The sequence below is a fragment of the Muscardinus avellanarius genome, assembly GCF_963383645.1.
Source record: "Muscardinus avellanarius genome assembly, chromosome: 10".
NCBI classification, from domain to species: Eukaryota; Metazoa; Chordata; class Mammalia; order Rodentia; family Gliridae; genus Muscardinus; species Muscardinus avellanarius.
This window is the reverse complement of record NC_137796.1, coordinates 75,531,633-75,555,434: the sequence shown is the minus strand read 5'-3', so window position 1 is coordinate 75,555,434 and position 23,802 is coordinate 75,531,633. Positions and strand designations below refer to the sequence as shown.

The following is a 23,802-nucleotide window of genomic DNA, read 5'->3' as shown; positions in this document are numbered from 1 at the left end:
CTGGCTTAAGAGACCCTGTTTCCAAATAAAAATATAAAATAGGTCGGGGAGTGTGGCCCTGAGGTAGAAGGGCTTCCAGGGACCCCAGTACCACCAAAGAGAGAGAGAGAGAGAGAGAGAGAGAGAGAGAGAGAGAGAGAGAGTGTGTGTGTGTGTGGTGTGTGTGTGTGTGTGTGTGTGGTGTGTGTGTGTGTGAGTGTGTGTTCAGCCTTCTAGCTAGAGTTAGAGAACTTTTAGTTTTCCGGGCACAACTTTCCTAGAGGGTGCAGCTGTGCATCACAGGTACCAAAACCAAGTATCTTTATGGGCACCGCTAGAGCCTCAAAGTGGGGGTCTACACAGCTTAGGAGAAAACAAAATGGTCTGTCTACTGCTCATCAGATACCAGATGAGAAAGGTCCACTAGGCAGATTCTAATCAAGAAGGGACATGAGAGAATACCAGAAGTGTAAAAAGAACCAGCAAAAGGAAAGCTGCAGGTGCCTAGTTCACTTAACTGCAGCCATCAACACCACCTAGCAAAAGTATCCTGCCTTCCCCTCCGCACTGTCTGCAGTCTCCGATCAGAGACCAAGTTAAAGCTCAGACATATTTAGGTTGGTATCAAATTAGATTAAAGACAGTGATGATTCCTATTACTTTATAAGAAATGCAGTACCAGGGGCAGAGCATAAGAGGGTGAAATCAGGTCTGGATCTATAATACTCGAGAGACCAGAAACATCAGAGGGGAAAGACCACTCTTTCCCTTGGTGTGTCCCCTACTGGCTGAGAGGACCTGGCTCATTAGGCTCTCTGACTAACAGAATGAAGTAGATGAAGGTAGATGAAGATTCCATATTAATTAGCAGCATAATTACTTGTCTTGAAATAATACATATATATATGTGTATATATAATAATAATAATTATTATTATTATAATAATTATTATCATCATCATTATTATTATTCAGCCAAAGGACATATTCTGGGTTACAGGATTTTTCCAAGAATAAAGAGTAATCTTAGAATAAAAATGTCCAGAGCTGGGCGTGGTGGCAGACGCTTGTAATCCCAGCATTTGGAAGGCTGAGACCGGAGGATCGCGGTTTGCGGACAGCCTCAGCTACTACTTAGTGAGGCCCTCTGAAACTTAGTAAGACCCTGTTTCAAAGTAAAGAATGAAAAATAGGGCAGGTGGTGTAGCTCTGAGGTCAAATGTCTCTGGGTTCTATCCCCAGACCCGCAAAAAAATAAATAAATAAATAAATAAATAAAAATGTCCATGAATTACCTTTCAAATACAAAGAAATTTTTATTCAGAATCCTACTACTTGTGTGCCAAGAAACTCAGACTTCAAAAGTGAGTTCCTAGAAAGGAGTTACTGTATAGAACAAGGCCTGGCCCTACAGTGAGAGGCCTGTGAGGCTATATTTATTTTGGCAATGACAATGACTAGGAAGCTTCTCAAAGAAGAGCCACATGACTGGCTTTCTCAAGGAAGTCCCACATAGAAGGAGCCTGGCTGCCATGTGAATAGTTGTTGTTCAATCACAGACACCCCAGCTCTGAGACTGTCTTTGTTCATTTGCCTCTCCTGAGGGACACCCTCCACTCTGTCCTCTGAATAAAAGCACACAAATGTGGGAAGAAGGACAATGTTTACTCTTCTTTTTTTCATCTTTGTCACTTTACTCCTATCAACTAGTGGCACTCTGGTACAGAGCTGAAATCCAATTATGCTTAACCATTCATTCAAAGGACATCTGAGTGGCAAAAATGCAATAGGCAATGTTCTAGGTGCTCAAAATCCTATATATAAGCCAGGTCTTACCATACAGTTTTGGAGGGGAGTGTGCTGCAGACAATGCTGCTGCTCTTTCAGCCTGACAGTGACTCAGGAGTCAAAGACAACAGTTACAGACTCCAGCTTTACTCTATTTTTTTTTTTTTTTTTTTTTTTTTTTTTTTTTTTTGCGGGTCTGGGGATGGAACCCAGGGGCATTCGACCTCCGAGCTACACCCCCTGCCCTATTTTTTATTCTTTATTTTGAAATCAGGTTTCACTGAGTTGCAAAGGGCCTCACTAAGTTCCTGAGGCTGTCCGTGAACTGCGATCCTCTGGTCTCAGCCTCCCAAATGCTGGGGTTACAAGCGTGCGCCACCACGCCCGGCTACTCTCTTGATTTCTATCCCAGAGTCCACACTGTCTAGTAAGAACAGTCTTTGTTTCACAGGCTTAGACAACTCTTTAGCTTTGTTTCTTTGTGTGGTTCTTACATATACACATTAACCACACATTTTTTTTTAACATGTGTGATACTAGTACTGGGGGTTCAACCCAGGGATGTTCTACCTTTGAGTTACACTCCCAGCCCTATTTTATTTTTTAATTTTTTTGTGGTACTGAGGATGGAACCCAGAAGTCTTCTACCTCCAAGCTATACCCTCAGACCTATTTTATATTTTTATTTGGAAACAGGGTATCACTAAGTTGTTGAGAGCTTCACTAAGCTGTTGAGGCTGGCTCCAAGCCTGGGATCCTTCTGACTCAGCCTCCCAAATACTGGAATTTCCAGCATGTGCCACCACACCCGACAGCCCTATTTTATTTTGAAACAGGGTCTAAGTTGCAGGGGGCCTAGTGTTGCTGAAGTTGGCCACGAATCTGTGACCCTCTTGTCTCCACCTCTCAAGAACTGGGATGACAATTATGTGCCACCATGCTTGGCCTAATTTTTTTTTTTTTTTTTGTACTAGGGATGAAACCCAGGGTATTCTACCTTCGAGTTATACCCCCAGCTCTAGTTTTTATTCTTTTTTTTTTTTTTTTTTTGAAACAGGGTCTCACTGAATTGCAGAAGGCCTCACTAAGTAGCTGAGGCTGTCCGCGAACAGCAATACTCCAGTCTCAGCCTCCCGAATGCTGGGATTGTGAACGTGTGCCACCACGCCTGGCTTGACTTCATTTTTTATTTTGAAACAGAGTCTCACTAAGTAGCTGAGGCTATACACAAAAACCTGCAACCCTATTGTCTCAGCCTCCCAAAAACTCAAATGACAAATATGTGTCACCAACCCCGAATTTTTTTTACATTTTCCTGAAACTATTTACTATCTCACCCAAAAGCAAAAAACTAAGTTTTCTTACCTCAATGTCATCAATAAGTTCCTTTTTTCTCCGACGAATGTCCAAAAGTTCTTCTCTTTCTTCTAATGAAAGGTCTTCAGGCACTGAAAGAATAAAAGAAAAAAAATCAAACAGTTCAACAATGAATACTCTGGAGAATAACTGCAATGTCTGATAAGGCTGAAGATGGAGAAGTGGCTAAAAGATTGTTTGAAAACTACTGACCCCTTCCTCTCCTTCCTACTTCCCAGAAGATCATTTGTTCTTGTCTAGAGAGTAAGAAAGGTTAGAGTACACCAAACACATTTGAGGGCACGGGCACCCCACCACAACTAGAGGTGAGATAAATGTTCCTCCTAGTCTTCCTAAAGGGTTCCTAGAATACAGGCTAAAGGCCTCCTCCACCTAAACTGCCCGACTAGAACTGGGGGGTCTTTTCTGCACTACCTTCTCTGCAGGTCTATAGATACTGACACTGGGCAGGGGGACCGCAAACCGAGCATACCCATGTGACTTAACACTTGGTCAGTACAATCTTCCTGCTACCCTCACACTTCCAAACACTTCTCAGTCATTCACTTTCAAACATGGGTAAGCCCATAACATGCACAGCATACCAAAAGAGACACATAAAAACTAAGAAAGGAGCCAGGCATGGTGGCATATACCTGTAATTTCAGTACTTGGGAGGCTGAGACAAGAGGACCACAAATTTGAGGACAGCCTCAGAAATGTAGTGAGACTCTCAGCAATCTAGCAAGACCCTGTTTCAAAACAAAAATAAAAAATAAAAAGCACTGAGGGTGTAGCTCAGAGGTAGAATGTCCTTGGGTTCAATTCCTAGAACACCAAGAGAGGTAGGGAACCAAGTAAGATTAAAGTGATTATACCTTGGGGATCAAGAAATGTTCTGACTTCCGGGAAGATGGCGACCGAGAAAAGCGGGGCTTAAGAGTCCCGCTAACAACCAATCTCCATTACCACAAAAAGAGCGCCTTTCATAGCCAGAAAACACCATCACCAGAAAAACAAAAAAAACCACCAGGCTCCAGAGAGAAAGCGGACTGAGAACAGAGCTCAGGGCCACAGAGGAGACACACGCGCCCGAGGACGCGGCAGCAGCGCCATACTGCCGGCGGCAGCGGCGAACTCAGCGGACGGCTACAGCAAGCCGAGGTGAGCCGCTGCGGAACAGCCAGGCGGGATCTTTCGGCGCAGACAACATTTAAAGCTCCCAGTGGCTGAGCTCAGCACACGCTGCAGGGATTCAGAGTGGAAATCAAAACCACAGAAGAAAAAATACTCCAGCCTCACGGCCGAGGGCGTGGCAGAGGCGCCATATTGCCACCGGCGGCGGCAGCAGCAGTGAATTCACCGAGTCCAGTACAGCTACATCTGCGTACTCAAGAACAGTGAGTCAAATTGCGGGTCACAGAGGAGAAATCGCAGTATTGGGCCTCCTGGGACTTGACCCAGTGAGGGAGTGGTGGTGGCAGAGATATCACACCATAGGAGAACGTGCAACCTGGCACCCCCCATAGTTTAAAGCAGCCTCTATCGACTCCCTGGGTCGGAGACTCTGTGATACAACCCAGTAAAGGAGTAGTGGGGTCTGAGATAATACAGACTCGAGATCCAGAGCACCTTAAGTGAAGCCATAGTGACCCAAGGGAAGAACCCAGAGAAGGCACAAACCTCCGAAATCATGGGAAAGAGGAATAACACTGGAGTAATGAATGTGCACAACCCCACAACATCAGAACCTGATAAAACAGAAAATCAGAGATTTCTAGAAGATCAAATCAGGAAAATAACTGTAGAAATAATAGAGGTGCTTCGAAAAGAACTCAGAGAGAGCCAAAAAGAGATAAAGGATGCAATTAATGAAGTAAAGGCCTCAATTCAAAGCACAAACAACCGATTAGACCACATGGGGAACAGAATCTCGCTCTTAGAAGATGAGCAATCCAAAAATGAATGCATAGTTTCTAATCTAGAAAAAAATATCCAACAGCAGGAATCTGACATTGAAGAAATATGGGCCCATCTTAAGAGAGCTAACCTAAGAATAATTGGAATAGAGGAGGGAAAAGAAAGTGATACCAAAGGGATCAACAATCTCTTCAAGGAAGTAATAGCAGAAAATTTTCCAAATATAGAGCAAGAGGTTGATACCCAGATCCAGGAAACTTATAGAATTCCCTTTAGACAGGATCCGAGAAGAGGATCCCCACGCCATATAATTGTCAAAATGACCAATGTGGAAGCCAAGCAGAGAATCTTAAAGGCAACAAAAACAAAGGGCCAAGTGACATTCAGAGGCAAACCAATTAGAATCACTCCAGACTTCCCAAACCAAGTCATGAGAGCCAGAAGGGCTTGGAGTAACATATTCCAAACTCTGAAAGAAAACAACTTCCAGCCAAAAATTTCCTACCCAGCAAAACTTTCTATCAAATTAGATGGAGAAATAAGAAGCTTCCATGACAAACAGAAACTGAAGGAATTTATGTCTTCAAAACCAGCGCTACAGAAAATACTCAAAGAGATTAACTACAAAGAAGAAATAGGTAACACTCACCAGAACCAGAGAAACAAGAGTTTCCATCCAACAGACAACTAAGATTGGTTATCTGTGGAGATTCATTATTTATGTTAGTCTTTTACCTATCTCTAACTTGTATTGTTTGCCTTTATTGTTGTTAATTTTTAGGATTTCTAGTTGGAATATTAATATACCTTCAGATAAAGCATTTGGAAATATTTTATCCAATTCTATTAGTAACTTTTAACTCTGTTTACATTGTCTTTGGATATACAATATTTTCTTTTATTTTTTAGGGAGTTTGTATATTCTTCTGTTGCCTGTGCCATTGAAATCATATCCAAGAAATCACTGCCAATTTCAATGTTGTGAGGTTTTATGACCCAGATTTTCTCCTAAAAGTTTATAGTCTTAAGATTTATATTTAGGTCTTTTATCTAGTTTGAGTTAATACTTGTATATGGGATTAGGTAAAGGTCCAATTTTATTCTTTTCCATGTAATTATTATTTTTCAACAATATTTAGTTAAAAGATTATTATTTCCACCACCAAATCTTCGTGGAAACCTTGTCAAAAATAACTTGACAATATAGGGAAGAATTTAGCTCTAGGCTTGTATTTAACTCCAATGGTCTATATATCTGCCTTTAGAACAGTACTACACTGTTTCAATTATTGTAGCTTTATATGGTTTGAAATCAGAAAATATATATCTGCTAGCTTTGTTCTTTTTCAAGATCGTTTTGGGTATCTAGAATTCATATTCCATATTAGGATAGATTTTTTTTCTGAAAAATAAATATATAAATATATGATAGTTTCACCTAAATAAACAGAAAAAAATATGCTCTAGTAAGAAAGAAAGCAAAAAGAAATATTGAAATGCTATCTTTAAATCATCAAACGCTTGGTATCAGACAAATGAAACTGTTATGTGAGATTATCATTTTTAATTTTGGATAAATTGCTATAATACTAGATGTCAACCACTAAGCCAAGCATGGGAAGGAGGGATGGGGAGAGAATGGGGTGGGGATCGGGTGGGGGCTGACTGGGCGATGTGTGCATGTATGTCTACAAAAGTTTGTATCCCACTATGATGTATGAATACAGTGCACCAATAAAATAAAATTAAAAAAAAAAAAGAAATGTTCTGAGAAGGCAGAATAGCTCCAGATCCTCCACCCTAGCCCCACTAAAAGCCTTGTAAAATAAGTGGCTCTCTAGTACACACTTAACTGACAAATATAAAACTGTGTTTCAGCCAGGCATGGTTGCAGGTGATCATAATCCCAGCATTTGGGAGGCTGAGACAGGAGGATCGATCATAAATTCACAGCCAGACTCAACTATTTAGTGAGGCCCTCCACAACTTAGTGAGACCCTGTTTCAAAATAAAGAATAAAAAATAGGGCTGGAGGTAGACCTCAGAGGTAGAATGCCCTGGGTTTAATTCCTAATACCAGGGAAAAAAATAATATATATATATATATATATATATATATATATATATCCATCCATCTCAATCTCACCAGATTGGGCTGCATGGAAAAAGAAAACAAAGAAAAGAAAGGCCTGCTAGGAACAGAAAATGGCATTAGCATGGCTATTTTGAAAACAAGTACTGTCTAGTAATATCAAAGATATGAACTGAGGCCGAGCGTGGTGTCTCAAGCTTGTAATCCCTGCACTTGGGAGGCTGAGATAAGAGGATTGCACAGGCTCAAAGCCAGCCTCAGCTACTTAGTGAGGCTCTCAGCAACTTAGTTATTTGGAAACCCTGTTTCCAAATAAAATATAAAATAAGTCTGGAAGCATTCTACTTCCAAGTAACCCAGCCCTGTTTTTTAAAATTTCAACTTAATATTTATTTATCTATTTATTGTGTGTGTGTGGGGGAAGGGAGAGTAGGGGAGGGGAGAGCAGAGGAGAGGAGAGGAGAGGAGAGGAGAGGAGAGGAGAGGAGAGGAAAGGAGAGGAGAGGAGAGGAGTAGAGTAGAGTAGTGGGAATGGAAACCAAGCACCTTCTACCTCTGGGCTACACTTCCAGACCTATATTTTTATTTAGAAACAGGTTCTCATTAAGTTGCTGATAGCTTCACTAAACAGCTGAGGCTGGTTTCAAACCTACAGGATCCTCCTTGTCTCAGTCCAAGTACTGGGTTTACAAGCATATGCCACCACACCCAGGTTTTAATTTTTATTTTGAAATAAGATCTTACTAGGTTGATGAGAGTTTTATTATTTACTAAGGCTGTCCTTGAAACTCTGATCCTTATGTCTCAGCCTCCCAAGTACTGGGATTACAGGCATGCATCACTATGCCCAGCTGCTGTTATATATTTATGAAATAGAATCCCAAATAGTAGTGAAAATGAATAAAACTACAAACAAATAGATGATCTCAGGAAAATAATATAATAATAATATGCCTTCTCACAAGCTCAAAGCCAAAAAACTTAAATCATATATTTAGGTATTTGAGCATACAGATCAAATTAGAATGATAAATACAGTAGTGAAGAGGAGGAAGAGCATGGATACATTGTGTGTGGGGGGAACACTGGGGATGAAACCTAGTACCTCTGAGTTAAACCCCAGCCCTATTTATTTATTTTTACTTTTAAAACAGGGTCTCATTAAATTGTGGAGCACCTCACTAAGTTGCTGAGACTGACATGAACCTGAAATCCTTCTGTCTCAGCCTCCCGCGCAGTGGGATTATAGGCATGCGCCACAGGCTAGAGCACAAATGCTTCAAATTTCTAATTTCCTGCCTCCTATACCAGGCCTACCCTTCTTTAAATTCTACATTAGCAATTTGCCTAAACAATCTTCTATGCTGAGCAACTAAAGAGAAATGAGCTATCATTTACTGAACTAGATTGGACTATAGGCTTCAATTAAATTCCAAAAATAATTTTGAAAACAGCCATTGTTATCCCCATTTTATAATTGACGATACTGTGACCAAAAGAGATCTAATGATTTTCCCTGGAGAGAGACCATTTGAAGAAATAATGGCTAAAATGTTCCAAATTTGATGAAAGACATGAATATATACATACAAGATGCTCAAAAAACTGTAGAATAAACACAGAGATCTACCAAGTCATGCAGCGTGCTCTGGGTGGGTCTAGTAGCAGGAGCCCAGTCTTCTCAGTCTGCCTTCCAAACTGCCAGCTTCATCCTAAAGCTGATTTCTCTCCTACTAGAGGTTTCCACAGCAGCTCGGCTGAGGCTACACATTTAATTTCCTTATTCCTGGGTTTTCTCAAGCTTCCTTCCAAAAGGCATCTAAAGTACCTGCTCAATTCTCTCTGGACCAAACTGGCTCAACTATTGCTTATACTAATCAGCAGCAGTGGAGTATATCCACACAGGATTTATGGGAAAGACACACAGAGATCTAGATCAAGAGATAAGGTGAAACTAGAAGAAAATGATGCCTCTAAAACCTAGACAGTAAAGACTTTCAAGAGAAGAAACCCAACAATGTCAAATGCCCAGACAGATCAAATAACAAAGCAGCAAGTATGCAGTTGTTGAATCTTTAAAACTATTCCTTTCACTACACACAGAGCATCTATTCTAACAAAGAAGAGCATTCCTAAAAGTACCCAGCAGATTAACACTATCCTGTAATTACAGAATAAAAAAATACACATGAAGTTTCAAGTCAAGTCTACCAACAACACTGACTGGGCTTCCAAAAGAGGCCTCTTTAGGAAAAAAATTTTCTTCTGAGTTCTTTAACATATATTAAACATATAACACACACACACACACACACACACACACACACACACACACACACTTACATATATGGAGCAAGGAGAGGTGGTGCATGCTTGTAATCCCAGTAGTGGGGAGGCTGAGACAAGAGGATGGTAGGCCCTCAGTGAGGTCCCCTACTCAGTGAGGCCCTCTGCAATTTACTGAGACCCTCTTTCAAAATAAAGAATTAAAAATAGGGCTGGGGGGTGTAGCTTGGAGGTAGAATGCCTCTAGGTTCAATTCCCAGTACCACAAAAAATTAAAAAATAAAAACAAAAATGGGATGATAAAGCAATACTTAAAAGATGGTATCCCTAACCATCCAGACCTTCCCCAGCAACACCAACTTTTGCCCAATGAAGGCAATTTAAGACTTAGATAGACTTATTGGCATTACCTACATTTTGTCACATGAACTCTGTACGGTGGATGCTTCCTTTTTTCCCAAGAAATCTAGCAGTTGTTTTTTTTAACTGAAAATATATGGATGTGGTTATACAGATACACAAAAGAACATAGGATAAATTTTTTTCTTTCAACCTCAATAAAGCTACTTTTATTTTTTTTTTTAAAGAAAATTACTGCCTGGCAGGAAAATTCATGAAGTTTCTAGGATGTGTCTATAAGGAGCTTCCATACAGGATTCTAACATTCCAGGGATGGAAATGGTCCTTCAAGCCAGGTATGGTGACACATGCTTGTAATCCCAGTACTTGGGAAGCTGAGACAGGAGGATCACAGGTTTATGGCCAGCTTCAGCTATTTTAGTAAGGCCCTCCGCAACTTAGTGAAATCCTATTTCAAAATAAAGAACAAAAAGTAGGTCTGGGGGTGTTGCTCAGAAGTAGAAGGCCCCTCATTCCATATCCATACCAAAAAAAAAAAAAAAAAAAGAATGGCCCTACAGAACAACAGTGGTAAAAATAGCATGGTATTGGCACAACAATAGGCAGACTGACCAGTGGAACAGAATAGAAGATACAGAAACAAACCTACACATCTAGAGTCAACTGATCTTTGACAAAGGGGCCAAACTCATACACTGGATTAAAGACAGCCTTTTTAACAAATGGTGTTGGGAGAACTGGCTATCCATTTGTAGAAAGTTGGATCTGAATCCTTACTTCTCACCATGCACAGGAATCAACTCGAGATGGATCAAAGACTTAGAAATTAGACCAGAGACTGTGAAGTTATTAGAGAAAGGCATAGGATCTACACTCCAACATATAGGTACAGGGAGTAACTTTCTCAATAAGACTTTCAAAGCTCAGGAAATTAAAGCAAGAATTAATAAGTGGGATCTCATCAAACTAAAAAGTTTCTTCTCATCAAAGGAAACCATCAAGAACCTAAAGAGGAAGCCTACAGAATGGGAGAAGATCTTTACCAGCCACCACTCTGATAGGGGGCTAATATCCAGAATATACAAAGAGCTCAAAAGCCTCTACACTAGGAAAACAAACAACCCAATCAAGAAATGGGCAACTGAAATGAACAGACACAAAAGAAGAGATACAAATGGCCCATAGATACATGAAAAGATGTTCAACATCACTAGCCATCAGGGAGATGCAAATCAAAACTACGCTGAGATTCCATCTAACCCCAATCAGAGTGGCAAACATAAAGAAATCAAATAACAATTGCTAGCGAGGATGTGGGGAAAGAGGAACTCTTTTACACTGTTGGTGAGAGTGCAAAGTAGTTCAGTCACTAGGAAGATCAGTGTGGAGATTCCTTAGAAAACTGGGAATAGATCCACCATTTGATCCGGCTATACCACTCCTGGGTATCTTTCCAAAGGGGTTGAAATAAGAGAACTACATTAACATATGCATACCCATGTTCATGGCAGCAATTTGTAATAACCAAATTATGGAACCAACCTAGATCTCCATCAACAGATGAATGGATGGCAAAATTATGGGAAATACACACAATGGAATTCTATTCAGCTATAAAGAAAAATAAAATAATAGCATTTGCAAGAAGATGGAAGGAACTAGAAAACATTATGTTAAGTGAGATTAGTCAAGCACAGAACGAGAAGGGACATATGTTTAATATGTCCAAGCTAGGGAGTAGTGGTAATACTGGAGGGATTCCAGATGATGGAGGGGAAATCTCAGCAAAGCCTGAATGTAAGGATAGGAGAGGAAGAAAGCTGAGGTTGTTCAATGGAGGAGCTACATATAAATATGTGTAATAGCATAAATACAACAAGATTAACCTGGAAACTCTCTATTGGGAGGGGGAAGGGATATGAAGGGGGAAGGGCATGAAGCACAATGTAAATGTACACCCCTCTCAATATGTTCCACTTATAAAAAATAAAATAAAAAAATAAAAAATTTATGTTAATCAAAATTTTTAAAAAAGAGAATGAGTATTTGTTAGTTACAAAGCAGCAAGTATGGCTCCAACATTTTTGCCCTAATTCTGGATGTCAAACAAATATTTTCACAGGAAAAAAAAAAAACAAGAAAAAATTACAGGAAATCTTCCATTTTAGAAAAGTGCTGCCAGTATAGTTTCAACATAAGATTCAGGAGCAAATTTATATAACTTAGCTTAAGTCTTGCCTTTTTTGGGCACCTATCTTTCATAAATGAGGACCATCTGCAAAATCACAATGGCCCAAATTAGTAAGGTATATGTCCTCGTTTGGTGCTTGTACAATTTTAATTAAAGTATGTAAGTGATTTATGCTTCCAGCCAAGATGAAGCAAGTGAGATTGGATCTATCCTCTTGCCTGAAATGATAAAAATATTCACACTCTCCAAAATATCTTTTTTTTTTTTTGTACTGGGGTGGAACCCAGAAGCTTTCTATCTCCAGGCTATACTCCCAGCCCTATTTTATATTTTATTTGGAAACAGGGTCTCACTAAGTTGCTGAGAGCTTCACTAAGTACTGAGGCTGGCTTCAAACCTATGCAATTCTCCATCTCAGCCTCCCAAGCGCAGGGATTACAAGCATGCACCACCACTCCTGGCTCAAAATATCTTTCAAAGATGAAGGTGAAACAAAGGTATTCTTAGACATAAAAACTTTCAATAATTCATCATAAGCAGATCAGCACTACAAAAACATGCTAAAGTCCTAAGACAGAAGGAAGAAGGCACAGATGAAAATTTGTATCTATACAAAAGAATGAAAAGTACTGTCAATAGTAGCTATATGAGCAAACATTTCCCCCCTCATTATATAAATCTATTCAGAAGATTTACTGTTACTGCCTAAAGCAAAAATAACAAAAAGTGAACTGGGTTGTTAAATACATAAAAGTAAAATGGCACAAAGCTGGGAAGAAGAAATGAAGCACAATGTTACACAAGATTCTTATCTTATGCGTGAAGTGGTATTGGTAGACTGTGATAAATTAAAATGTTTATTAAAAAACCTAAAGAAACTATTTTTTATTTTTATTTTTAATATATTTATTTATTTATTTTTATTGGTGCATTATATTCAAACATCATATTGGGGTAAAAAACTTGTGTGTACAAACATGTACTCATTGCTGATTTAACCCCTACCCAATTCCCACCCATTCCCTCCCTGTCCCTCCCTCCCTTGCTTGGCTTAGTGATTGACTTCGATATGTTTAAAATTACATTGTGTGTTTTAGAGATTTTCCTCTTCCCCCCTCCTTTTTCCTCCTTTTGGTTGTCTTGTTTTCTCCTCTATAGGATTTCCTCTTTCAAGAGTTCCTCCTATGACCCATTTTTCTCTAACTCTCACATATTAGGGAAAGCATCTGATTTCTTATTTTTTGTGACTGACTAATCTCACTTAGCATAATGTCCTCCAGATCCATCCATTTCCCTGAAAATGATGTAATTGAGTTTTTTTGATGGCTGAGTAAAATTCCATTGTGTACATATCCCACAGTTTTGTAATCCATTCATCTGTTGATGGACATCTTGGCTGGTTCCATAGTTTGGCTATGGTGAATTGTGCAGCTATGAACATAGATACACATGCATTAGTTTGGTAGTTTGGCTTCCTATCTTTTGGGTAGATACCCAGAAGTGGTATTGCTGGATCAAATGGTAGATTTGTTCCCATTCTTCTGAGGATTCTCCATACTGTTTTCCAAAGTAGTTGCACTAATTTGCAATCCCACCAACAATGTCTTAGAGTTCCCACTTCTCCACATCCTCGCCAGCATCTGTTGTTGTTTGTGTTTTGAATGATTGCCATTTTAGTTGGAGTTAGGTGAAATCTCAGGGTAGTTTTGATTTGCATCTCTCTGATTGCCAGTGATGTTGAGCATTTTTTCATGCATTTATTGGCCATTTGAATTTCTTCTTTTGTGAAGTGTCTATTTAGTTCATTTGCCCATTTTGTTATTGGATGCTTTGTTTTCTTAGTGTTGAGTTTCTTGAGTTCTCTGTATATTCTAGATATTAGTCCTCTATCGGTGGTGTAGGTGGCAAAAATCTTCTCCCATTCTGTTGGCTCTCGATTGAGGTTCTTGATAGTTTCCTTTGCTGAACAGCTCTTCAGTTTCATGCAATCCCATGTATTGATTCTCCTTTTAATTTGTTGTGCCTTTGGGGTCTTGTTGAGGAAATGTTTATCTGTGTCTCTGTGTTGCAGTGTTGGACCTATGCCCTTTTCAAGGAGCTTCAAGGTCTCTGGTTTAATTTCCAAGCCTTTGATCCATCGTGAGTTGACTTTTGTACAGGGTGAAAAAGTGGGATTAATTTCCAATTTTCTGCATATGGTTAACCAGTTTTGCCAACACTATTTGTTGAAGAGGCTATCTTTTTTCCAGTGTATGTTTTTGGCCCCTTTGTCAAAAATCAATTGGCTGAAAGTGTGTGGACTTGTTTCTGGGTCTTCTATTCTGCTCCATTGGTCTATATATCTGTTCTTTTGCTGTTTTTATTACAATGGCTTTGTAGTATACTTTGAAGTCAGGTATTGTGATTCCTCCTGTGTGGTTTTTGTTGCTGAGAACTAACTTGGCTATTCTGGGCTTTTTGTTATTCCAGATAAATTTAAGGACTGATTTTTCTATGTCTGTGAGGAATGATCTTGGTAGTTTAATGGGCATTGCGTTAAATCTGTAGATCACTTTTGGGAGGATGGCCATTTTAATGATATTTATTCTGCCAATCCATGAACATGGAAGATCTTTCCATCTTCTAAGATCTTCTTCGATTTCTTTTTTCAGTGTTTTATAATTTTCTTTGTAGAGATCTTTTACCTCCTTGGTCAAGTTTATTCCTAGGTATTTTATTTTCTTGTGGGAGATCCTGAGTGGAAGTGTTTTCTGAATTTCTTTTTCAGTGGATTTATGGTTGGTGTACAGGAAAGCTTCTGATTTTTTAAGATTGATTTTGTATCCAGATACTTTGCTGAATTTGTTGATCAGTTCTGTAAGACTTTTGGTTGAGTTTTCTAAATATAGTATCATGTCATCTGCAAATAGTGAAAGCTTGAGTTCTTCTTTTCTTATTTGTACTCCTTTGATTTCCTTTTCTCGCCTTATTGCTCTGGCTAGAGTCTCTAGTACTATACTGAAGATAAGTGATGATAGTGGACATCCTTGTCTCGTTCCAGTTTTTAGGGGGAATTCTTGAAGTTTTTCCCCATTTAATATGATGTTGGCAGTGGGCTTATTGTAGATTGCCTTAATAATGTTAAGGTATGTTCCTTCTATTCTAATTCTCTGCAGTGTTTTTATCATAAATGGATGTTGAATTTTATCAAATGCTTTTTCAGCGTCTATTAAGATGATCATGTGATTTTGTCTTTGATTCTGTTTATATGATGAATTACATGGATTGATTTTCGTATATTGAACCAGCCTTGCATCCCTGGGATAAACCCTACCTGGTCATGGTGTATGATTTTCTTGATGTGGTTTTGAATGCGTGTTGCTAGTATTAAGTTTAATAGTTTTGCATCCAAGTTCATCAGAGATATAGGCCTGTAGTTTTCCTTCCTTGAACTGTCTTTATTCGGTTTGGGTATTAGTGTGATGTTGGCTTCATAGAATGTATTTGGGAGAGTCCTGGTTTTTTCTATTTCATGAAATAGTTTGAGTAGTATTAGGGTTAGCTCTTTATAAAGGTTTTATAGAATTCACTTGGGAAACCATCTGGTCCTGGGCTTTTCTTTGATGGTAAGCTCTTTATTGCTGTTTCAATCTCTTTGATTGTTATTGGTTGAAGTGTTCTATATATTCTTGACTCAGTTTAGGAGGGTTGTATTTATCTAGGAAGTTGTAGATTTCCTCCAGATTCTCCAATTTGTTGGAGTATAGTTTTTCAAAGTAGTTTCTGATAATCCTCTGGATTTCTACGCTGTTAGTAGTAATGTTTCCTTTTTCATCTCTTATCTTCATAATTTGGGTTGATTCTCTCTTTTTTTTTAGTTAGGTTGACTAGTGATTTATCAATCTTGTTAATTTTTTCAAGAAACCAGCTTTTGGTTTTGTTGATTTTCTGTATTGTTTTTTTTATTCTCTATTTCGTTAATTTCTGCTCTAATTTTAATAATTTCCCGTCTTCTGCTGGATTTGGGGTTCAATTGTTCCTGCTTTTCAAGAGCTTTGAGGTGTGTCATTAGGCTATTTATTTGAAGATTTTCTGTTTTTCTTATGTGAGCACTCAGTGCTATAAATTTTCCTCTTAATACTGCCTTCAAAGTATCCCAGAGGTTTTGATATATCTTTATTTTCATTTGTTTCTAGAAATTTCTTGATTTCACCTCTTACATCTTCTATGACCCATTCTTCATTCAGAAGTGTGGTGTTCAGTCTCCACATGTTTATGTTGTTTCTCTGGGTCTTCTTATAGTTGATTTCTAGTTTCATTCCATTATGGTCTGAAATGACACAGGGAAGTATGTAACATTTTTAAAATTTGCTAGTGCTCATTTTATGTCCCCCAGGATGTGACCTAGTTTGGAGAAGGTTCCATGAGCAGCTGAGAAAAATGTAAACTCCGCTGTAGTTGTGTGAAATATTCTATATGTGTCCAACAGGTCCATTTGGTTAATGGTGTTCTTTAGTTCTGAGGCATCTTTACTGACCCTTTGTCTGGAAGATCGGTCTAGTATTGTGAGAGGTGTGTTGAAGTCTCCCAGTATTATTGTGTTGGGATTTATGTATGACTTCATGTCACAAAGAGTTTGATTTATGAAAGTAGCTGCCCCTATGTTTGGGGTATAGATGTTGATTATTGTTATTTCCTCTTGCTGGACTATTCCTTTTACCAGTAAAATGTGACCTTCTTTGTCTCTTCTAATAAGTTTGGGTTTGAAGTCTAACTTGTCTGATATCATAGTTGCTACTCCTGCTTGTCTTCGAGTACCATTAGTATGGATTACCTTGCTCCAGCCCTTTACCTTGGGTTTGTTCCTATCTTTACTTGTAAGGTGTGATTCTTGTAAGCAGAAGATAGATGGATTCTGGCTTTTAATCCATTTTGTCACTTTATGTCTTTTTATTGGGGAGTTGAGGCCGTTTACATTTAGTGTGATTACAGAGAGGTAATTTTTAATTCCCAACATGTTAAGATCTTATTTCTGTTTGAGATAGTATTTATTCTTCTTTGCTTAGTTGTCTGCTGGATGGGAATTTTTGTTTCTTTGGTTCTGGAGTGTATTACCCATTTCCTCTTTGCAGTTAATCTCCTTGAGTATTTTCTTTAGCGCTGGTTTTGAAGACATAAATTCCTTCAGTTTCTGTTTGTCATGAAAGCTTCTTATTTCCCCAGCTAATTTGATGGATAGTTTTGCTGGGTAGGAAATTTTTGGCTGGAAGTTGTTTTCTTTCAGAGTTTGGAATATGTTACTCCATGCCCTTCTGGCTTTCATGACTTGGTTTGGAAAGTCTGGAGTGATTCTAATTGGTTTGCCTCTGAATGTCATGTGGCCTTTTGTTTTTGTTGCCTTTAAGATTCTCTCCTTGGCTTCCACATTGGTCATTTTAACAATTATGTGGCGTGGGGATCCTCTTCTATGATCCTGTCTAAAGGGAGTTCTATAAGTTTCCTGGACCTGTGTATCGAACTCTTGCTTTATGTTTGGAAAATTTTCTGCTATTACTTCCTTGAAGAGATTATTGATCCCTTTGGTTTCACCTTCTTTTCCCTCCTCTATTCCAATTATTCTTAGGTTGGCTCTCTTAAAATGGGCCCATATTTCTTCAATGTCAGATTCCTGCTGTCGGATTTTTTTTTTCTAAATTAGAAACTAGGCGTTCATTTTTGGAGTGATCATCTTCAAGAAGCGAGATTCTATTCTCCATGTGGTCTAATCTGTTGTTTATACTTTGAATTGAGGCCTTTATTTCAATGATTGCATCTTTTATCTCTTTTTGACTCTCTCTGAATTCTTTTCTAAAGTCCTCTATTATTTCTAAAGTTATTTTCCTGATTTGATCTTCTAGAGATCTCTGGATTTGTGTGTTATCAGATTCTGATGTTGTGGGGTTGTGGGCATTTACTGCTCCATTGTTATTTCTCTTTCCCATGATTTTGGAAGTTTGTGCCTTCTCTGGGTTCTTCCCTGGGTCACTACGAGTTCACTTAAGATGCTCTGGATCTCGAATCTGTGGTATCTCAGTCACCACTACTCTTTTACTGGGTTGTATCGCAAATTCTCAGACCCAGGGAGTCAATTGAGGCTGCTTAGACCATGGGGGATGCCAAGATGGGCGTTCTCCAGCGGGGAGTTGTGACTATGGTGCGATATCTCTGCCACCACCACTCCCTCACTGGGTTGCACTGCTAAAATCTCCGACCCAGGGAGACTATCTGCCCACGTCCCTGGGAGTGCAGTACTGGGATTTCTCCCCTAGGGGCCTCAATTTGACTCACAGTTGTTGAGTGTGCTGATGGAGCTGTAGTGGACTCGGTGGATTCGCAGCTGCCGCCACTGGCAATATGACACCACTGCCATGCCCTCGGCCGTGAGGATGGTGTATTTCTTCTCTGGTTTTGAGCTCCGCTCTGAGTCCCTGCCAGGTGTGCTATGCCCGTCCCTTGGGAGCTTAAGATGTTCCCTGCGCCGAAAACACTGCTGAATGCCGCCCGGCTGTTCAGCAACTGCTCACCTCGGCTCGCTGTCCACCCCTCCTCTCTGGAGCCTGGTGGCTGGTTGACTGCGTTGGTCTTCAGCCATCTGGTGAACTCGCCACTGCTACTGGCAGTAAGGCGCTGCTGTTGCATCCTCGGCCGTGAGGTTGGCGTAGTTCTTCTCTGGTGTTGGGCTCTGCTGAGTCCCTGCGGGGTGTGCTGATCCCGGCCCTTGGGAGCTTTAGACACTCCTTGCGCTGAAAAAACTGCTGGCTGCCGCCCGGCTGTTCAACAGCTGCTCACCTCAGTTCGCTGTCCACCCTTCCTCTCTGGCGCCTGGTGGCTGGTTGAGTCCATTGGTCTAGAGCCATCTGGTGAACTCGCCGCTGCCACTGGCAGTAAGGCGCTGCTGCTGCGCCACGAGGCCGGCATACCTCCTCTCTGGATTTGAGCTCCGTTCTGAGTCTCCCTCCTCTCTGGAGCCTGGTGCTGCTAGGCTCCAGCCACTCCAGCTGCTATGTGCCGCAGCTCTGGCCACTCCGGCCGCTTTGTGCCGCGGCTCTGGCACTTCGGGCTGGTTTCTTTCTGGTGTCTCGTTTTTCCAGCCCTCTTTTTCTCTGTCCCTTGTATTTACAGTTTTTATTTCTTTGCTGGTGATGTTTTCTGGCTCTGAAAGGCGCTGGTTTTGTGGTAATAGAGATCGGTTGTTAGCGGGACTTGTAAGTGCCACTTTTCTGCCTAAAGAAACTATTAACAAAGTATGCAATGGTAATATCACAACAAAAATTTCAGAATTGAGCCTGGCATGGTGGCACATGCTTATAATCCCAGCATTTGGGAGGCTGAGCCTCAACTACTTAGTGAGGCCCTTTTCAAGTCAGTGAGACCCTGTTTTAAAATAAAGAATAAAAAATAGGCCTGGGGGTACAGCTCAGAGGTAGAATGGCCCTGGGTTCCATCTCCAGTAGTGCAAAAAATAAAAAGTAAAAAAATAAATTCAGAATATCACTTTATTACCATACTTAATAAAATCTAACAGCCCGTAAATTATGATGTAACCTTGATTTCAGAGACACGAAAATGAGGAAAATTTTGCATCCCAGAATTAATGAAAAATGGGAGGTTTTTCTATACACACTGTATAGAAAACACTGACATTAACAACACATATAGGCACTAAAAATGGTATCTCAAAGTACTTTAAAACTATCAAATTAGCCAGGCATGGTGGCCCACGCTTGTAATCCCAGCATTCGGGAGGCTGAGACTGGAGGTTCGTGGTTCACAGACAGCCTCAGCTACTTAGTGAGGACCTCTGCAACTCAGACCCTGCTCCAAAATAAAGAATAAAAAATAGGGCAGGGTGTGTAGCTTGGAGGTAGAATGCCCCTGGGTTCCATCCCCAGTACCCCCCACACACAAACACAAAAAAAAAACTATCAAATTATATCAATAACAATTTCTAATCTTTTTTGGTTTATTACTACAAGTATTTAATGATACTCTTACAAATTTTACACATGTATGATTTGGTATTTTTTACATTTTTGTTGTTGTTCAATTCAGGGACAGGCCAATTCTACAGGACACTACAAATTCTGGCAAGGCCTGGGCCTGGGCACTGGTCCCCATTAATCCCCTAAATGGGAACTCTGTGCCAGGGAAATAATACTTTTCTTGTGACACTCCAAAAACTGGCAATTTAAACTGTTAATGAGTACAAGTTCCAAGGAACTAATAGGGTAATATGATGGTACAAAGAACAAAAAGGCAAACTGGGCCACCACAGTTCCACTTGTAGATCTCATCAACACTCAACAGCCACTTGACCTCAGGGAAGTGACAAAGCTGAATTGAAACGCTCACATCCAAGTGGGTAACCGGGCCAGTCACATGCTAGCAACAGGAAAGCCACCTCAGTGGAGTGCTGCAGCGAGCCAGAGTGCTCTGCCTGAACTGCAGGAGCTAAGAACCGTGTGGTAAGAAAGGGTAAAGAGCTCTGAGCACCCCCAGTAGATGAAGGAATCACTCCAGAGCCTAGCACTCATCACACCCTTGGGATCTTTTCTCTTATTTCCCCTCAATGTCCATTTGCTTGCTGACTTTTATTTTCTCAAGACCATGGTCCTTTGTCCAGCCTTCTTTGGATTTTGTGAAAAAGTATCTTTTTCTTCTTTCTTTTTGGTACTGAATTTTGAACCCAGAAGCATTCTACTACTTCCAAACCCTATACTCCCAGCCCTTTTTTACTTCGAAACAGGATCACACTAAGTTCCTGAAGCTGACCTCAAACCTGTAATCCCCTTGTCTCAGCCTCCCAAGCACTGGGATTATAGGCATGCACTGCTGCATCCAGCTCAAGGTAATAATTTTAGACAAACAAAATCTTAAGAATTGGCTACCAGTTGCCGGGCATGGTGGTGCACGCTTGTAATCCCAGCATTCGGAAGGATAAGACCAGAGGATCGCAGTTCGCGGACAGCCTCAGCTACTAAGTGAGGCCCTCTGCAACTCAGTGAGACCTGGTTTCAAAATAAAGAATAAAAAATAGGGCAGGGGGTGTAGCTCGGAGGTTGAATGCCCCTGGGTTCCATCCCCAGACCCGCAAAAAAAAAAAAAAAAAAAAAAAAAAAATTAGCTACCAGTGTACCACTGTTAATGGAAATTCTGAAAACTCAACATCAAGAAAAGATACATGGCAAGAGGTGTCATATACAAAAGGAATGGTGTGTACAGACCTGAGTTTGCAAAGAAAAACTGACTATATAACATATAATTGGGAAGGGAAATAATTTTATCTAAAAGTTCTTAGAGTTCTGAGGAGGAGGGTATTGACTTTACACTTGGAAAGTTAAGAAGGGATACAACTTCTAGGCTCAGCAGGAAAGGAATGGAGTTCAACATGCACAAACTGGGGGGAGGAATCAAAACTAGAATGAGAAAAAATAATCAACCTAATAAGATGAGTGGGTTGAGGTATAGCTCAGTGGCAGACCACTGAGCTTTACATGCTAGGCTGGGGCCTAGCATGTAAAAGGCCCCAGGTTCTATTGCCAGTATATAAATGAATGAATGAATGACAAAAAAAAATGAGAGAAGAAACAGAAAAACCATTAGAAATATAAACTGCAAAGTACCAAAGTAGGAAAAATCTAAATTTATTAATTGCTGTGGTAGGAAAACAAGTCCACAATTATTTTGCAGTTACTCCTATCAAGAAGGGCATTCTAGCCAGGCGTGGTGGCACACGCTTGTAATCCCCGTGCTTGGGAGGCAGAGACAGGAGGATCGTGCAGGTTCGAAGTCAGCCACGCTGGCTTAAGAGACCCTGTTTCCAAATAAAATATAAAATAGGTCTGGGAGTGTAGCCTGAAGGTAAAAGGGCTTCCAGGAACCCCAGTACCACAAAAAAAAAAAAAAAAGAAGGGCATTCTAAGCCAGGTGTGGTTGGTTGCCCACACCTGTAAGTTCAGTACTTGGAAGGCTGAGACAGGAGCATCATAAGTTCAAGGACAGCCTCAGCAATTTAGCGAGACTCTCAGCAACTGAGACAGTTTCAAAATAAAAAACAAGATACGGCTGGGAGTATAGCTCAGAGGTAGAAGATCCCTAGGTTCAATCCCCAACCCCTCCCCTACCACACTCCCATGGCTATCTATTCCCACCACTGACTGGCTTAGGGACTTCTTTGACCATAACAAGGGGACATATGTGACAATGTGCAGGGTCCAGGCCACAAGGTCTTGAGCTTCCACTATCTTGGAATCCTGAGACCACCACGCTCTGACGAAACCAGGATTAACAGCCTAAGGAATGAAATCTTTTATAGAAAGAAAAAATCTTAAGTTTCAGGCTTGCCTGGCAACTTTGCTAAACCTTGAGTTCTTGTGTTCTACAGCACAATGAGGTGATCACAATAACCTATTATATCTTTTATTAAAAAATCAAGAGAGGAGCCCAAAGTATCCAAACATAAAGCAATGATAAAGAAAGCCAGGCATGGTGGCACACTCTTGTAATCTCAGTACTTGGGAGGCTGAGACAGGAAGACCTGGGTTTCCAGGCAGCCTCAGCTACTTAGTGAGGCCCTCTGCAACTTAGTGAGAACCTGTTTCAAAATAAAGAATAAAAATAGGGTTGGGGTGTAGTTTGGAGGTAAAATGCCCCTGGGTTAATCCCCAGCACAGAAGGAAGGAAGGAAGGAAGGAAGGAAGGAAGGAAGGAAGGAAGGAAGGAAGGAAAGAAAGAGGGAAGGGAAGGACGGACAGGTACTTCAGTGCATTCCTGTAATCAGCACATGCTTGGCTGAGACAGGAGGACCCAGGTTCGCAGACAGCCTTAGCTACTTAGTGAGGCCCTTTTGCAACTCAGTGAGACCCTGAGACCCTGTTTCAAAATAATGAATAAAAAATAGGGCTGAAAAAAAAATAGGGCTGGAGGTATAGCTCAGAGGTAGAATGCCTCTGGGTAACATCCCCAGTGCCACACACACACACACACAAAAAAAAAAAGTCTGGGTGTGTAGCTAAGACATAGAATGACACTGGGTTCAACCCCCAGTACAAGGAAGAAGAAAAGGAGGGGGGAGGATGAAGGTGAGATGGCACTGCTAATTACCCTAATTTGATCAGACACATTCTATACATGTATTGAAACTTCACACTGCGCCTCATAGATATGTACAATTATTATGTTAATGAAAAAGAAAAAGTTAAATAAAAACCTCACAATTATAAATATCATTGGTCAGAGAGCCGGGCGTGGTAGTACGCGCTTGTAATCCCCGCGCTTGGGAGGCAGAGACAGGAGGATCGTGCAGGTTCAAAGCCAGCCGCGCGCTGGCTTAGGAGACCCTGTTTCAAAATAAAGAATAAAAAATAGGGAAGGGCGTGTAGCTCGGAGGTAGAATGCCCATGGGTTCCATCCCTAGTACCTAAATAAATAAATAAGTAAATAAGTTTGCACCCAAAAAAGAAAATACAGATAAATTGCTTTTAAAAGGCAATAAAGTATAGCCACTTTGGGCAAAAAGCTTGTCAATTTTTCAAAAACTTAAAACATAGGTTCAGCAATTCTACTCCTAAATATATATATATACTCAAAAGAAGTAAAAACATATGTTTACCCAAAAACTTTACATAAATGTTCAAAGCAGTAGTGTTCACAATAGCTCAAAGGTAAAAACATCTCAAATGTCTATTAACAGAAGCAAATGAACAGAATATATCCTATACATACTTTGTAATAGAATAATACTTCTTAATTAAAAATTGGTTTTTGGAGATGAAAAACTATTAAATAAATATGAACATTAAAAAACAAACAC

At 40.2% G+C, this 23,802-nt stretch overlaps 1 protein-coding gene across 3 annotated transcripts in view; it reads right to left on the bottom strand.

The window, feature by feature from the left end:
* Positions 1-23,802, bottom strand: part of CYTH3 (cytohesin 3) — a gene marked incomplete at both ends in the record, with an annotated part of 127,535 nt that overhangs the window by 30,124 nt on the left and 73,609 nt on the right. For all 3 annotated transcript variants that reach the window (XM_080703231.1, XM_080703232.1, XM_080703233.1), the window contains one exon: positions 3,133-3,215. In XM_080703231.1, coding sequence (XP_080559357.1) covers positions 3,133-3,215 — 83 coding nt within the window. The remainder of the gene's footprint in view (positions 1-3,132; positions 3,216-23,802) is intronic.